General features: G+C 39.9%; 1 protein-coding gene across 12 annotated transcripts in view; it reads left to right on the forward strand.

Annotated features, from left to right (window-relative positions):
• The window catches only part of LOC137132003 (discs large homolog 1-like protein), a 103,710-nt gene that overhangs the window by 44,373 nt on the left and 41,003 nt on the right, over nucleotides 1-18,334 (forward strand). For 6 of the 12 annotated variants that reach the window (XM_067513989.1, XM_067513991.1, XM_067513990.1 and 3 more), the window contains 2 exons: nucleotides 11,957-12,211; nucleotides 16,401-16,454. In XM_067513989.1, coding sequence (XP_067370090.1) covers nucleotides 11,957-12,211; nucleotides 16,401-16,454 — 309 coding nt within the window. The remainder of the gene's footprint in view (nucleotides 1-11,956; nucleotides 12,212-16,400; nucleotides 16,455-18,334) is intronic. The other 6 variants (XM_067513993.1, XM_067513994.1, XM_067513995.1 and 3 more) reach the window with 1 other exon arrangement.

Consider the following 18,334-nt stretch of genomic DNA (forward strand, 5'->3'; position numbering starts at 1 on the left):
TGTGTGTGTGTGTGTGTGTGTGTGTGTGTGTGTGTGTGTGTGTGTGCATGCATGCATGTGTAATTTGGGCTTAAGGGGTAGTAGGGGATCAGGGTGGGAAGCATGAAACTTAACCTGGGCTTTTGTTGTGTGTTTGCATGTGTCTGTATATATGGGTTTGGTCATTACATTAGCAGATGTTCTCTAGTTTCAGTTTTTTCTCCAAACCGGGGAGGCAGTCGGGGGCAGCGGGGAGGGTTTAAACTGAGCTAGAAGCAGCTCTCTGTTTGTAGTTGAGATTTTTGATAATGTTGTCATGGAAATGGGCTCTGGCATAGTGTATGAGACCCAGAGAGCCAGTGTGTTGCCATGGCAAAGCCATCGCTGAGCTGAGCGGTTCAGTAGCAATAGCTGTGAAGTCCACATGGAAATCGAAATCTTACAATGGAAAAGATCTGATGGGTAAAGCACTCACTTTCACCACAGTATTTTATGATTCCCTATTTATATCATGACCCATTGAGCATTCGGAAATATATTGGTGGTGACGTATGAAATGCAGAAATGCGACTCTTTTACACAAAAGTATCGATGTAATAATGGGTTACTACAAGGCCCATGCAGGTAGCAGCTGTAGCTATACCATATCTGACACAACACGCGCTACAGCATCAATTCTTATACCACCAAAAGACAAGAAGAACTGTGATTCATCGGCTTGGGCAGCATCTTATTTCTTTTTGTCTGCTAATAGTAATAGTGCCAGCAACATTAAGGAAGTTAAAGAATGAATATTCTCTTTTTTAATAGCACACAAGAAGCAAAGATATTTCCATTACACTCAGTAACACAGCAGTTCTCCCCCTTTCAGCAATGAGACAAGGGAAAATATAAGTTAACAAGATTATTTCCAGTTTCAGAAATAAATGTGTGGACCACCGTCGCTCGGTATCACAACATAAAATATACACAAAGTATATTTCTGTCCATACATCTTACTGCAATGCTGCAGTGCTGCTGTCAACGACTGAAATATGACGCTGAACTACTTCATAACTCAAAACCAGATGCTGTAGCTACAGTGGGGGTTATAAACATGTCACAATTCTGGTCACTGTGTTTAGATTGTCCCTGTTTTCCCCAGCCTGAAGTCCTGCGTCCAGCTTTTATTTTGTTGCCCCTCAGCCTACTTCCTGTCTTTAGAGTCATCAGCCCTGATTGTTTCCACCTGCTGCCCTGTCCTTTTAGACCTGACTTTCCCCTCAGTTGCCTGTCAGGTTGTCTTTGCTGTTATGTTGCATGCTCCTGGACAGAAAGCGCCGGATCTGTTCCCTGTTTGGACTCCTGTTTGTTTGTCTGTTCTGCCTGCTCCCTGTATTTGGAGGTTTGGTTATTTGTCCCTGTCTTTTCGTCTGTGTTTAGTTTGCTTGTTTGTTCTTACCTGTTCCTTTTTCCTTAGTTATAGTCAGTTTCCCTGCTTCCCCGGCACCCTTCCAATTTAGTTTAGTTTATCTTCCCTCTCCTCCGCATTTAAGTTAATGTCCTGTTTTATTGTGTTTATTTAGTTGTCACCTTTACTGCGTGTGTTTTCCGGTCCTCCTTGTGAAGTGATTTTCAGTTGTGTTCCCTACAATAAGCCCAGTTAATATTAAAACCTCCACTTGGCGTCTCCTTAGTTGGGTCCTTAAAGTCTAATGCTAAATCCGTGCCAAAACACTGATTAGCAACAGCATTAACACCATCTGCTGGCTTTCATATAAGAATATGATATGATTTTATTTATATTTTGAACCAATAAATTCTGGTGTATGATTAAGGATTAAGCACCTGTCAGCAAACACTGCAGGATTCGCAAGTTCTTAGAATTAGCTCCACATTTATAAACTGTGATCTTAAACCCCTTATTTCTATTAATTACCTTGCATGTTTTTTCACAATTTTCATAGTTTTAAAAAGTAGTTTTTAAATAGTTAGTTTAATCTTATTTGAGTAAAAGATGTAAAGTGGTACTTTGTGTGGATTTGTATTTATATGTTTTTCTAATAAGAGTACTTGTACTACAGTATATCTCATTCTACTGTGTTTGGGGCTGGGTAGCTGCATGCTATTCAGAATGGCCATGCTGATCCTTGTCCTTCATGACATTAGGACCACTAGTATTAATGTTGTGGCTGACTGGTCTACATTGCCAACATAACTTAATACTGTTAAATAAAAATGAATACATCAGAACGACTTGGTGGTTCAATAAAAGTAACTTTAGTACCAGTTCACTGGGTCGGGGGGGGATTAAAAGAAGGCATGTGGGTCTTCCCCCATTTTGGGCATGTGCAATCATAACAGCAGCTTGATAAATTACCTTAAGAAAATGGAAAGCAATTCAGCAAACCAGAACCGAACAAGGCAGAAGGATATAAACATGGGATGTTGATGGATGATGCAACCAGTGTCTGCAGTAAACATTTTTAAGTTGCCTTCAGTCTTGTAATCCAACTCTCTATCACTTCCATAATATTGCAAAATTAATGCAGCTACAGCTATTGCATTGAGCAAATTTCAACAATGCATCAAAATCCCCTTTATCTCCTCAGACTCTTAGACCAAAGCACCTTCTCATCCAAAATCATGCTCTCAATTTTATACACACTCTAAAATGGCATTAATTGCTTTCATGTAGATGTGTTTAATTTATAAATGTTGCTTTTTCTCTTTAATGATTAAAAATGTTCATTAAAATATACTCCTAAGAGTATATAGTATACTTTTAAGACGCAGCACCTTGCGCTCTGCATCTCTGTGATAAATGCTTTCTTCCGCGGAGACGCTAACCCATTAGGAATCTGCTGCTGTGAGCTGATGTTATTGGCGACCCACCCAGAGGAACACCTGCCAATACTGGACTCCTCCTGAAATTATATTCCCCCATTAGTTCAGGTGTCAGCTAAATTTATGTTTTGAGCAGTTGGCCAACAAAATTGCAACAGGCATTTGGTGAAATACAGTCGTTGGGAGCGGATGCCCAGAATTTGCTCTTGTGATTATGCTTGAACTCAGTCATAAAATGAGGCCAAAAATAAAGTGTCATATTTTTATTTAACACTATGAGTTGTTGCTTTACCAAAATTTGCATACATAAGGACACAAATACACAAGCTTTGATACGCTATAATTTTTTATTAACTGACATTTTAAATGGAGTCGAGATCTGTTTGGAATATTATTTTTGTCTTCTAGATTTCAGCATTTATGACATTATGGCTGCATTTTAAATCTGCAATATTGATGTGAGGGTCATCCATCCTTTCACGACGTTCAACCGTGCAGCACCTTTACAGTTGAATTACAACTCAACCTACGGGAAAAAGTTAACTTGCAGTAATCATGTTGGCCAGTGTTTCCCAAGATGTTGCCATTTTCCTGTCCAAGGCACTTACTGCATGACTGATGGGCCATTATGCTATAAAGAAACACACACACACACAAACATAGCTGTTATATATCAGCTCTGTTGACAGACAGAAAAAAGGCTATTTTTTAACTCTTTGATGGAAGCGATTGCTCTGCTGATTTGCTCCTCACAAAACAAATGCAAGATATGCCACTATGCATTTCAAACTCGTGTGTTAAGTTTGAACTAAATACCGCAAGACATTACTCCTTATTCTAATCAAATAATTGAGTTTATCTGTTGAAGGCAGATAAAAGAGTGGGGCATTCAGAGAGCATCGGTACTTGTTAAATGTTCTATCAAGTACTCCCAGACACAGTACTTTAACTCATTGGACAGCACATTAATGCAAGATCTTATCCTTGCTGGCATTAATGGTATTGATGCTGTGTGCGGTTAGTCTACCAGTCAGTCCATTGATTGCTCCAGGGCTAACTTTAGCTTGTCTCATAATACTGTTTACGAGTGGCTATTGTATTTAGAATATTTCTTAATAAAGTAATTACTACAATTTGTCACCAAAATGCCGAATTAAAGTTGCCTCAGGAACTCGGTTTAGCTTAAGTATGTAAAGTAAAGTATGTACGTAATGTAAGGCTATACGTTAATTTTATTTTTATACTCCACTGGCTGAGTTTATTAGTATCAGTAATCAAATTTTTAATATTTACCCCTCTTTATTTTGTTTTTGTTTTGGACATCTCTCCCTCTGCCCCACATCCCCCACCCTGTCTCTGTATAATTGATGAGTGGTAAATCAGAAGTATGAAAGTCATCTCTGCTCTTCAGAAAGCTCACTAAAAGCCTTAAAGAGGTGTTTAGTGGTCACAGGAAATGGAGGTAGAGGGGGAAGGACAGAGCTGGTGGGATGAAGCAATAGATAGACTGGAGGAGAGAATTAGTGATTAGGACTGTGGGAGAAATCTGATCGCTTATTAGCTCTACGATAAGTGCACAATACTAATACACAACAGTATGCACATTACTCAGCAAAACATTTAAATAACTACACGTCAAGTAAGCTGACAGACTTGAACTACATGTTTATGAACTGATCATTTTATCAGTTGGTTTGAGTACTTTGTTTTCTTTCTAATCAAATGTAACTGGCATCACTAAGCCCAATGGTCTTTTTCTTTACACCACTTGCGTCTTAACGGCTGCAGCGTACATTTCATGGTTTACAGGAGTCCGTACAGTTCTCGGTGTATGTGAAACATTACGGTATTATCGCAAGGGAAAGGTGTAAAACAGCAACAAATACACACAATATTTGCCACAATAAGGTTTGGAAATGTTGATTATATAAAGTATACTGGTCATTGTCAAAGGGAAAATGTGTGGGATCTACCTCATTTACACTCTCAAACTATACTGCAAACTGCATTTGTACGGTAGAGTTCAGCCTCCTCTCTCCTGTAGAGAGTGGCTCATTATGCTCCTGCTGCCAAAGGAAACTTTCCACTCTCCCTCTGCCTCATGGGATACCACTGTGTATGTGTAGGCTTCTGTGGTTTTCTCTTTCTCTCCATGGTCTTTCTTTAGATCTGTTGTTCCAGCTAACAGCATATTAAGGTGCATTTGGTTTGAGTCGGATACTCCCCTTTGGTGTGTGTGTGTGTGTACACTATAAAACCACATCACACTTTCTGCAGCATTGTTTTCTACATATAATCTGTTGTTGGTGAGTAGGCAGTTTGTAATAAACCAAAGTAAGAGTTGTATTTTTGTGAGGCTTCACACCATAACTGCAAAACTTTCACCTCCCACAGTCTGCTTTGCGCACCCAGAAACCATACATCATCGTTACATAGAAGATGAGCAGTGCTTGAATGCAGGAGCGAACACAAGGGAAGGCATGTGGCATGGCCACGTGTTTATTTTTCAAAAACACCTAAAATAGAGGGACAAGGATCAAAACAACCATAAAGATGAAGTAAATCTTAAACTCTTCACTAAACCACTTGACTGTGCAGAATGGTTGCTTATTTAGTTTATTCTGTACCTTTGCTGTGCTCACTTCATATGGGAATAAATATTGGAACAGCTTGAAGCTGGAAGCAATTACTTGGAAATTTTAACATGCTTGGACTTGCTTAAAACCCCTCAAGGCACCATGACTGACACATGGCCTCGCGACTGATGTGAGCGTGTGACACATACACTGTGCTGTAGTAGTTTGCCTGAAAAATAAACGATGTTTTCTCTTTTCATTAGAGTCAGTCATGCTAAATTTAAGTCAGAGAACAAGACGTCCTGGCAATCACATTTCCATTTACACTTGATAGTGTCAGGGTGAGGTGCTTAGTGGGAGGGGCTAATGCAAATATTTACAACCTCGACCACCATCACCAGTGGTAATGTGGTAACCACTGAGCTCCTCCTCAGATGCTGGCCAACACTGTGGGCAACATTAACTGTTGTCATGGTGATGCATGCAAGAACTGCATGGTGTGTGTGTGTGAGTGAAATATGACAAACAATTGATGAATGTGTGTGCGTATAAACTTAAAATATTAGTATACTCACTCAGTTGTTGACCGCTCACTTGTGTCACATCCTGCACACACACACACACACACACACACACACACACACACACACACACACACACACACACACTGCATTGTAGCAGTAAGCAGTGCATTAGATTTATGGTGCTTGTTGAGAGTGTGTGAGGTGGTGTGTCACCTTCTGTGTGTGGGATGAAGCTTGCATATCAGCTGTCTCCCACACACACACACACACACACACACACACACATAGACGTCTCCACACAGACACACTCTCCTCGCTCTCCAGCAGTCTCCTACATCCAGCCTGTTCTCTGTCTATGCTGATATAATCAACAGAGATAGCTGACCACGAGCAATCACTTAATCTGACCAACTAATGAGGCTGAGCGCAACATAATGACAGCTGCATCGATCCTAATTAGTATGGAATTGTTTGATACCACTGAAATCTTGACCTGTTGTCAAATTAAAACGCTGATAGAAATTATGTTTGATTTGCAGCAAATGCTTCAAAGTTATCCTCCTACAAGAATGTTGCTAGTGTGAAATTACCGGTCATCGTGCTACACTGGGAGAATACATTTAATTAGGAGTCGTATCAATGCACAGAAAAAACACGTCAACAGCAAAGTTTACCCTGTGTAAGTGATGGTATTCTGTTTAACCCATAATTGATGGGTCATCTTGTAGGACTAGCAGTGTGTTTCTTGTTAAATATTTAAGTTTAATGGCATGTGTCCTTCCTGTGTGGCATCCTGTAATGCAGATAAGTAGCTAACACTTCACCGATAGCTGAGACAAGTTGTACCATGATAAAGGATGTTTACTATCTGATCTTTAGTGTATACAGTATATTTGGTCTAAACATTTGCCGTGTTCTATTGCTGTAAGACCACCATGCCTGTGTTTTAGGACTCTTAAATGAACTTTTCTTTGTCGTATATGTATTTAGCAGAATATTTTAAAGTTTTGGATTGTTGTTTGGCTGAAGCAAGCAATGTGAAACACCTCAATAACTCGTGAGTAGATGACGGTCAAACAAGCAGTGAAAATCTTTAATTGCAGCCTTTGTATTATTATCTACATTCTCATATTTCTGTACTGCCTACTTGAGATGTAACGTTGTGGGGAAACTTTTGGTGTATATCAATTACACTACGGATCGAGGACGAGTAAACTCTACTTTGTAAAACAGTGCTGCAGTCGTGGTTGCAGCTTTTTCATCTCTGCCAGCGACAGGTGAAGAGCAGCATCTCAAGCCTCTGAAAACTCTTTCTAATTAAGTCATGGAGGAAGAGATCTGGATGTTGGCAGACACAGTAGAAACCTAGACAGACAGTGAATGGGAAAGAGTGACAAACTCATCTGAAGCCGACACTGACACCTTAAGAGAGAGTACATTTAAAGCGGTATTACTTTATTTGGAGTCATTGGATCACAGTTGTAGTGAGGCTTAGCCAGTCTGCAAGCCAGAGTAAAGCTAGGATTTCACCAGAATGAAGATGAGAGACAGAGGGTGACAAAGGATAATGAGAAAAAGAGAGTTTTGTAGTCTAAACACCAAGCTGAACTGTGTGTCCCGGCCTGAGGAAGTGGTCTAACCCAAAAGCTCCATAAGTAGGATTACTTCCTGAGGTCAGTCTGTGTCATGAGAGAGGTTGAACTAAGGTCCAAAAACAATGCTTGGAAGACTCAGCTCTAATCCCGTTGACCCCCCTACTCACGCAAAGATCCCATTACAACATCCATACGGTCCAAGAGTTGTGTGTTCAATCTCAATAATCATTGTCATTGTATTGGATGAATGCACTTTGACTTAAAAACAAAATAGTATTTCTAGTTTGTTAGAACTACTGCATACTGTATATGCATCTTGTCATCCAAATCATTAATGGTTTCATAAACGTTTGTAACGATTTTTCGTACAGATTTTTCACGTTGTAGTATTCTGTGCCCATTCCAGTGCAGGATGCAGGCTGTCTAATACAGTCGGGGCATGTGAAGACGTGTACTGAATGTCTTGGGGGGAGCAGGTGTGGACATGGTCGGCTTCCTCTTCTGCCTTTTAGCTAGGTGATGTTCGTCTCATCTGTCCTCAGCCATTTGCACTCCTTGCTGACAGAGTTGCTGTCAGTCAGTGTGGTCTGCAGCAGAAAAGCCTCTGGCTATGCATCTTGTATCCCACACTTCTAGAGACAGGCTTTTAGCAACCCCAGCAGAACGGCGGCCGAGATGTTGTGGATCAAACACTGTTGAAACTGCTAAGCAATGTTTCTACATTGCAAGAGTTGGACTTATTTAATCATTATTCGTAATGATGACACTGGGATATACAGTAGTGCAGATTATTTGCAGTAACATCCACTTTTCCTAACATCTGTAAATCTAAAATGGACAGTCTGATGATATTGTGATTGGTCTTGAAGTAGTTCTACAATTAGTTATTTCAAGTGTAGAGATTACTGCAAATGTTACGAGGTACTGTGTAGAAAAACTGGATTTAACCCTCCTGCTGCTGTTTATGTATTCCTAGCACTATTTTTATCTGTGCAGGAAACATAGACAGTGATTTGACATGTAGTGCTGCAGTTTTTGTGTATTATCAATGCTGACAACATCTGACAGCTGCAACATATAATTCAGTTATGGTAAAGCAACAGCACTGTGAAGTAGCATCATTATTCCTGTATGTACCATAGGCTTCCTTCAGTACTCTGTACTCTGTCTGTGGAGTCTGAGCCCCCCCTGCTGGCTTTTCCTTCTGTTATCTGCTTACCTCATTGTATATCAGATCTCTGGTAATTCTGGTTGCCTTTGTCTGAGAGCAGTGTTTGTATCAAAATGCTAAGAAGATTAGAAACAAGGAGAAATCCGCAATTTGTTGGAAGAAGGCAGGAGAGTAACAACAAAAAGGTGAAAAGTGTTTGGTGTATACTGGACCAAAGGTTAAAGAAGTGAGACAGAATATTATCATTTAAAAATACTTCTCACTTTGATGTCTTTCTTACTTGATATCATGTCATTAAATGAGAAACTGGCACTGCTGGTGTCGCTCCTTTACTATTTATTGGGAGAGAATTTTAAATCTCCTCAGCAGTTACACTCACTGAGTCAGATTAACCTGTGATGAATACAATGTGTGTGTGTGTGTGTGTATGTGTGTAGGGGGGGGGGTTAAAAACGTTTGGGTTCACTGAGTGGGTCCATTTTTTTTTTTTTACATAAAACTAGTTTTCAACCATTTGACAGAACTGATGTCATGCTTGATGTACTAATTTGATGCCTATTTAAATGTGTTATTTAACAGAGCTGTGGAGTGTGTGAGGAGTAGAACAGCCAAGTTTGATATGCTGTGGGCACTGTGATTCAGATTGTTTTATACTAAAATCAGACATGAAAATACAATCAAGTGCCAGGCTCCAGAAATGACTTGACAAATAATATTAATGTTTTTTCTTGATAAGAGCAGAGTATATTATCTGATCTTCCTCTCACTTTTATTTCTCAGCAGCGCTCATCCCTTCCTACGCCAGCCGCTAGCGCTGTATTGGTTCTGGCTTCATTTAGCACTGTGATGCTAACCGCCTATTCTCCTTGCTCATCCTCTCCTGAATGAGCGGTTAGCCTGCAGCCATAGCAGCACTTTGCGCAAGGGGCACACGCACATACCGACTAACACACTGGGCGGCTGTAACAGCCTTCTCTCAACCTACCTTTTTACCATGGTGTACATGCGTGCTGCTTTTTAATGTGCCTCATCTATATGCTTTTCTCTTTATCTCTTCTGGTTAGTTTGAGGCGATTTATAGGACAAATTAGCTGGTATTATAAAGACCTGTGTATAACCAGCTTTTAAATGGTACCTGTTCTTTCTTAAATATCAGCTGTAAAAAGCCATTTTCCATCCTCTGCCTATTTGGTGTCCCATTGGGAAATTTATATCAAGTGTCACTTCTCCCTCACACACTTTACCAAATTGTTTTCTAAACAAAGACGCAAGATGCAATTTTTGAACCTAAATTCCAATCCTGAACAAAAAGAGGTGAATCACTAGCATTGTTTCCTTTCACGTCCCAGATAGTGCAGTGTAGTGAGGCTCCTTAATGGACGGAAATGAGCGAAATGTACTTGATTATCACGGAAGCTACACTACACCTGGAGTCACACACAACACAATGTTATGCCTGTTATTTTCACAGAGATTAACCTTGGAGACACAAACACACAAGAGCCAAGAGACACGTCCTCACAAGGAATTAGGTCAACACATAGAGACACACACACACACACACACACAAACACACAGTATTCCAGCTGACCAGGCCTGCCTTGTGATCCTTTAAAAGAACAAGACAATCGTTGATGGAACGCACAGGCCTCCACCAGTCACATCTCTCTGTTCGTTACGCACACGCACACACACACACTCACTGAGCTCTTAAGCTATCACTGTCCCTGTTTGATCGATTAGTCATGCCTGGCTGCTGTCATGTGCAGGAGTCCACTCAAGGCCCCTAATTGGCTAGTCCAGGAAAAGAGAGAGAGGGAGAGAGAGAGAGAGAGAGAGATAGGGGTAAAGTTGTACCCAGAGGGGGAGAGAGAGTGCAAGAGCAGCAGATAGGCAACATAGAAGAAAGATGAGAGGCTGATAAATATAAGTGTACATAGAAACGTCAATATCTAATCATAATCGTCAACCCAGGTATTAAATCAGGTCTTGTGATGAATTGAACTACGTGATCTTTAGAGTGACCATTATAGAGTGCACAACAGCATAGGTGGAAAAAGTGAGTTACTCTGAGTGACTGGGCACTGGAGTGGAATATAATTGTGGAATGAGAAAGAGAAATCTTCCACTGGAGCGCATGAACTGCCTCGCATTCTCTACAGAGAAGCAGAAACATCCTGAGAGAAAGCCGGACAGAAAGAAGGCTTGACTCATCCAAGTGGTCCTGCTGCTTCTTCTTGGGGCTGCACCTTTTGTCTTACTACTGACCATGTAGCCCTGAGTGATGACAAGAGGGTCAATACGCTTACAACACTAAAGGAGGATGCTTACCCTTTAGGACTAACTGATGCTCAAGTTCTGGAGAAAGAAGACATTGAAACAATGTCGACAAAGGAAGGATTGTATTTTTAATTTTTTTAATTTTTAATCTTATACTTAACTAAACATATACAGGAACACACTGATAAATTGGACATAGATGAGACGGGATTGACCTGCAGAGGCATGACCTACATTGTTGGGACACAAATGGTTCTGAGGAGCTACTCGCTTTTCTTATTTCTCTAAAAGACACAACGAGGTAAATGTAAGTTGCAGAGCAGGAAAAGAGGAAAGACAGGTGGATCCCGTGACTTTTTCTCTATCTCTGTAGCAATGAATGCTTATTTCCATAGCCATGACTTTTGTTGCAGCCCCAAGAAGCCCAGCCGTGGTTCCAGTAAAGGCAAATCTGGCAAGGGGAAGGGCAAATCAGCCAAGAGCCACTCTCACTCAAAACATAGCAAGAATTTGCTGCAAATACAGCCACCAAATCAGCAACTGCAACCTTCTCCACTGCACTCACCAAAGCGCCATCCCCATTCACCGAAACATGGCTGCCATTCACCGAAACATCAGCTTCCTTCTCCGTCACCTAGCTACTACCACATAGCACCACCACCTTCAGGTCATCAGCTAGCGGCGCCTTTGCCGGTTTACCAGCTGGCTCCACAGTCGCCTAATTACCTACTGCACTCGCCAAGCCACCACCAGCTTCATCTGTCACCAAGTCATCATCAGCTGCAGCATCATTCTCATAACCACCAACAGTGCCATCGATCTGCCTCGCCAAGTCCCCTGCTTTCTTCACAATCGACACATCAGCTCTACAACCAACAACAGCAGATGCAAACCCATTCACCGAGCCATCACTCATTCCAGCAGTACCAGCACCACCAGCCCTGCCCTTCTCCTCTTCCCCATGCCTCCCACTCACTGTCTATCCATCCTTTTCACTCACCACAGCTCCCCCTATATTCGGGACTAGGAGGTTATGGGTGGAACACATTACCTACTAACCTGTCCACCAGGGGTTCTCGGGGGATGTTTTCCAACTTGAGGGACAGCGTGAAGAAGAGTCCTACCAAGAGCAAAGCCAAGGACAAGGCTGGGGGAAGGCCGTGGCCCAATGACACATATATCTGGACTTCACACTCAATGGAAACACCCCCACATGTGGCGCACATACACCACTTTCCACAGATACAGGCCCATGCACAGGTAGGTTTGAACGGATAAAAGACGCATGCATGGAAACAGTAGATGTAGTCTTTTCAATCACAATAAAACTTGTGTGTGTGCTCTGTATTTGAAACCCATTATACTTTTGTCATACACATTTGTCAAGCATCTCTTTAATACAGCTCTACACACGGAAGACTGTTTCAATTATTGTATTGTTAATATTGTTAGATGATGCTTGCATAGACAGTATCATGGACACATCTGTTTTAGCGCACATAAGTTTTTTTTGTCTCTTTTATTTCTGAATTATTGTTTGGCAAGAATAATATCTAAAACTAATAGCCAAAAACAAAAAAAGTAGCACGAATAAAACTAACCCACAGTTATCACTACACAAGAAGGACAGAAGTATCAAACACAAAGCATTACCCTGCAGTGGTTAGTACACTTATTCACACCATGAAGCAGCGCTAACTGTGTTTGATCACAATGTGAGAACACTTCTGTAACATTGTCATTATCTTTGGCACACAAATGCTTTGAAGCAAAAGCTGACTGCCTGAAGTGCTTCAGGGATGTTGTTCGCTGTAAGCTGGGCTGAGTGCTGGTGACCAAATGGCAACGTATTCGCATCTCATGAGGGACGTGACTCTCAGCTTTTGGTTTTCTCTGAGGGATGCTAAACTCAGTTCTGAGAAATGTAGGAGACTAACAGAAACAGTGCAGATAGTAGGTAAGTTGGTGGCTTACCCAAATAACCCTTCCTCTCCTGCTTGCACTGAAGAGCACAGCCACCCATGTGTAATTGTGACTTGTAGTACAGTAACCTAAGAGAAGTAATACAGAATGCTAACTGCATGTTGGTTACTCAGCTGTACATGTGCTGTGGGCGTGTTGATCAGAGATGGCAGGTAGCAATAGTCTAATTAGTGTGATTAGCATGGTCATTCTAATTCAATTAGAGTCACGCTCCTCTAGATCATTAGTCAAATGGAAACTTATTGCACTTTATGAAGACAGAGTGGGTAGTGATATGAGAAATGGAGTGTTTGTGTGTACAACTTTGGGCATCGGTCCTCACCTGTCACCACTGGCTATCTGTACAATAAATTAAGTAAAAGTGTTAGAAAAACAACTTTCCACTTGTGACTTCTCCTTTTTCACTTTGGGCTTTGATTATGTCTTGTATGTTCTTCCATATTTTGAGAGTGTGTGTCTGGCATAATCTGACACATTGCAGTGATTATTTCACTAATTGCTGCTGGCATTTTTAGATGTTTGGGGATTTTGATTTGTGTTGATCCAATCAGGATTCATCTGCTAATTGAATTCAATAATTAAATTATTGTGATGACAGTCAAGAGGCTGAACGCAGCACCCTCAGTCATAGAAAATTATTTATACAGTCTACATGCACACATGTCTTACTATAGTTGTAAAGACACTTATTCACAAAGTATTCTCTGGACTCTCATTTTTCAACTTCAAAACTAACATGAGTACCTCACAATGCCAAAAATATCCTCAGAACGACGATGTTAAAATCACATAATTCCACATAGTCATGAAAATAATTTACACACAGGTTTCTGTTACTCATAAGACAAACGGCATAGTCTTGATCTCCTTGTTGTATTTTTTGTCCTTTCGGCTTATCCCGTGAGTTCAGGGTCGCCACAGCGGATCATTGTCCGCATGCTGACAGTTTTTAACTTGTATAAAGGAACAACATGCTGTCTGTATGTAGATGTGTGTTTGTGTATTTATGTGAGATTGCATGCCTGTTTATATTTTCACAATTGTTTTTCTGAACTTTTTCTGTAATGGAGCCACACACACACACACACACACACACACATACACACAAACACAAACAAACAATGATGTTATATAAGTGTACAGTTGGACATGGCCTGTCAGTGGAATCACCAGCTGACTGACCAACTGGATTTGCCACCCTGCTAATGACACACACACACACACACACACACACACACACACACACACACACACACACACACACACACACACACATTGAAGTCTAACTGCTATGTGCAGTGACATAATAATAGACTAATCTAGGTGGGTAGCTGTTTGGCTGAAGTCTGTCAGCAAAAAGCATAGTTACAGGTGTTGATGGCTAGGAAGAGAAAGTTTGTGTTTCTGAATCATGTAAATATCTGATGATTTGTGGTTACTGATACCTATGCTAGTTACTTTACAAACTTAATTTGCATTGACTAAATATTTGAAAATAAAATAGGGAATCATCTGGGGGTTTTACACCTTAAAATAACCCTATTTTTGCAACCACATTGCTAGTTATGGCCTTGGTGTGAACTTAATTGTGCCTAGTTCAGGTTAGTTTTGTACACCAGACCTACATTTATAACAGACCAAAAATCCTGTTTAATTAATGTAAATTTATGAATCATCAATCAAGACATAGTTAATGGTTTCAGTTGTGTTGATTGATCCAGATCTTTTAATGTGGCTCCTTTAAAAAAAGAAAAAAAAAATTTTGTAGGCAAATATTGTAATTTTTATCCTGGATTTATTTATTACATTTGTCCTTTGACTTTTGCAGTTGTTTTACATTTTTATATTTTAGTGAGGGATTTGATGTATGAGATTGTAAAGCTCTCCCTGCTTGAGAATACTTCCATTGTTCGATGATGATGCTGCCATTTAGGTTAAAGGTTTCTTCTATTTCAGCTTGATTCTACAAAAAATACACAACATGACAATGGGATTTCTTTGTGGCCAATGGCACAAACCTAAATACACTTGTGGTAATAACTACTAAATATAGGAGTCTTTAACCTTCATTTGTAACACTTCATTTCCTTTTTCCACACCCATGGACCCTAACAACAGCTGCAACTGACAGCATGTCTTAAGTATGAATGAAATGGATTGCGAGAGCTCTGGTTTCTCTCTATGAACCTCTCTGCTCTCATTTGTGTGTGTGCTTCTTGAGGGTTTGTGTGCATCTGTCTGTACCCTCTGCCCCTCTTTTCGGATGTTGGCAGATTTGACCCCTCCCATCATATCTATAATCCCCCTGATCCCATCTCTCTCTCTTTCTGTTCTCATGTGGGATCAAGCATCCAGTCAGATTGACTGACAGACAGTTGGACATGTGGCAGAGAGAGAGAGAGACATGGAGTGAGATAATATGTGTGTGTGTGTGTGTGTGTGTGTGTGTGTGTGTGTGTATGTGTGTGTGTCAGAGAGAAGATAAAGGAATAGAAAAAAGGGGGATGAGAGAGATAGAGATTAGAGTAGAAGGGTAGATGTTTTTGCTGTTCTGTTGCTCATTGATGCTGTGAAGTCTCAGTGGAGTGTCCATTTAGTTGACTAGCGTGTTTGATGCTTTGCTAGTTAGTTGGTTGATTAAGGTTTTTTGACTGCAGAGGAAAAGCTGGGACTGCCTGTTTTTCATTCGTTGGACAAGATCATAGCTGCAGACACTGGGGCGACAACGGCTAACTACTTTCACCTTAGTTAGAGACTACAAGGAAAAAAGTGAAGACAGGAGGCAAAGGGGTGGAATTATAAGACTAAGCTGATGCTCCCTTTGATGATAAAAAGAAAAAAGAAAGACCCTCTGTGGCTATTTATTTGCTAGTGTGAAGTTTGCCATTTGTTGTGTTTGCAAAACAAAGAAAGAGGGATGATAATGTCAGCCACTAGCTGCTGCTCTAACCCCAGCTGTTTTAGAGGTGATCTGTCCAGGCCTAGACTCTAGAAAGGGGGTTGGAGAGGAAGAGGAGACTGAGCTTAGAGTCAAGCCACTTTGGAACAGAAGGAGGAAGGAGAAAGCAAACGTTGAGTACAGTTGACATGCAATAGGATAGTATAGTAAAATATAGGTAGGTGTGTACATTATCCTATAGGCTATTACATAATCGCTTCGCGATATAGTAGTATCATGTAGTTTATGATACACTAACAGAGCTTTGTGTTACATTACAGTTTAGTTTGCTGTGTAGTAGATTAGTGCTGTCCAATATAAGGGCTGTGCACTATGTCATGCGGTGTATGCAGTCGCTCCATGGTGGTAATCTGTAGCAGATGTACTCAGCATGCTATACCAAAATATGAGACGAGTAAGTAATCAGCAAGCCTCTCTTAGATGTTTGAGTAATCCTACGCAGTATTTGTCGAAGTGCTTTTTTGGTTTAAAAGTACCTATATCATTTAATGTGATTCTTTGTGGCAGGTCAACCCCCCTCCAGTGGTGGTCAACACAGACAGTGTCGACACCCCCCCATACGTGAGTACTGCTTCCAATACATTTTTTACATTCGTACTTTATTTTGCACCTGGACACAGCTTGTTTTGTTTCATCTCAAAGACTCAAGATAATTTTATGATATTTTGTTAAATAGTATCCTGAGAAAAGATAAATGTAATTAGAAAACAGGTTCACATTTTTTAAGTGTGTCTTAAAATACAGTCTGGTCGCCATATACATCATTTTAATGGGAGTTGGGAGTCAAAATCTGAAGTCTGAATGTATTCAAGGAGTCTGAATGTATTATATCAAGTTGGTAGTTTTTAAAATTCCAAAAAGCCTTTTTACAATAAATGTCCCTGTTTGTTTTTCACTCATTATTATTTCCCTGTGAAATGAAGGTAACAAAAAGAGAGACATAAATTAAAATTAAAACATAAGGCTGAAGACATTTGAAGACATCGACTTAATATGATTAAAAAGGAAGGTTAAAGCCTTTTTAATATTCAGATAAACTTTTCATTATAGTTTTGCACAGATAGATCATCATCAGGGATATATATGGTGAATGAGATATTACTTTGTTTTTCTTATTTTCTAGTTATTATAGTCAGTGGAAGGTCACGTGTGACACAAGTTTTTGTTGCACATCTTGTACTAAGCTTCAATAAGATTTAATAATTGTCTCAGTAATCAACGACAGTTATAAAGATGTTGCACCACTTTTTGGAGCTTATACTATAAATACATAAAGATATGTGATTATTTCTAACCAATAAATGTGCACAAAAATTATAGTAGCAGCCAGGTTTTAGACAGAAAGCTTAGTCTAGAATTAGATGGGTCCAGATGTCATTTTACTGGTTGCCAGCTGCCACAGAGAATCAGTGTCCGTTATTGTTAGATAAGTTTATTATGTAATTACTGTGGAATTACTCCCTGATGAAATGTTCACACAGAGAGATACAGATTTCACTTAATGTTTCACTAATATGACTGTTGAAAAATGCAACAAATGCAGAACAGATCTGGTTATGTGAATGAATCTTTGGAGCTAAAAAGTCTCTTAAGACAAGGCAAATATGTTTCACCAACCATAAAAACCAAATTAACACAAGATGGATGCATGTTTACTTTGCCTATGGAAAAGACTGCTGGTGTGATTGGTCATTTTCAAAACCCTGTTAAGTGAAATCACAGTCTAATTCTTTGAAATGTTTTTAAACCTTTACCATTTTACAGAGCTTGCAGAACCCAACTTTCCTGCACTATTGCTAATTATATTTATAATATACAATATGTTTGTTTATATTATACTATTGCTTGATATGGTCCTTAAGTGTAACCAGTCAAACCTAAATATGTGCTTAAATACTTTGTATCTTTGTGTGGTAGTAGACTAAATATGGTAGCTGGTAGAAGATTGTGCTCCCTGTTCAAAATCTGAACTAATCTGACACAGATTACAGCCAAGGGGATTATATGAGCCACTGGGATGCCACTCGACCACTGCGTTTGCATGTGTGAGCCCATCAAGAGCTATATATCAGGAACAAGACATTCATCTCCGAGTGTAAACCTAGTGGAACACAAAATGTATAATAGCATTCTCCTAGATCCGATTCAATCCAGTGTGCTTTTCATTCAGGAATTACAAGCGTTGATGCATTTTATAATGCGGCCAGTCCAGTCCTGGCTGAGTAGCAGTCATCAAGGAAGTTCTTTTGATTGACATCAGAGATACTTCAACATGCGTCATCAGTTTAATCCTCAGGATTCATGCGTCATTCTTAAATCAACAAATGTCTAATATCCATTTGTATCTAAAACAATCTTATTTTTATTAGAACATAAAATAGAAATAAGCAAATTTTAAATTTTAACATACACTATGAGAAACTTTCTTCATACAATATTTG

This window comes from Channa argus, chromosome 8 (assembly GCF_033026475.1).
Source record: "Channa argus isolate prfri chromosome 8, Channa argus male v1.0, whole genome shotgun sequence".
In the NCBI taxonomy this organism is placed as follows: Eukaryota; Metazoa; Chordata; class Actinopteri; order Anabantiformes; family Channidae; genus Channa; species Channa argus.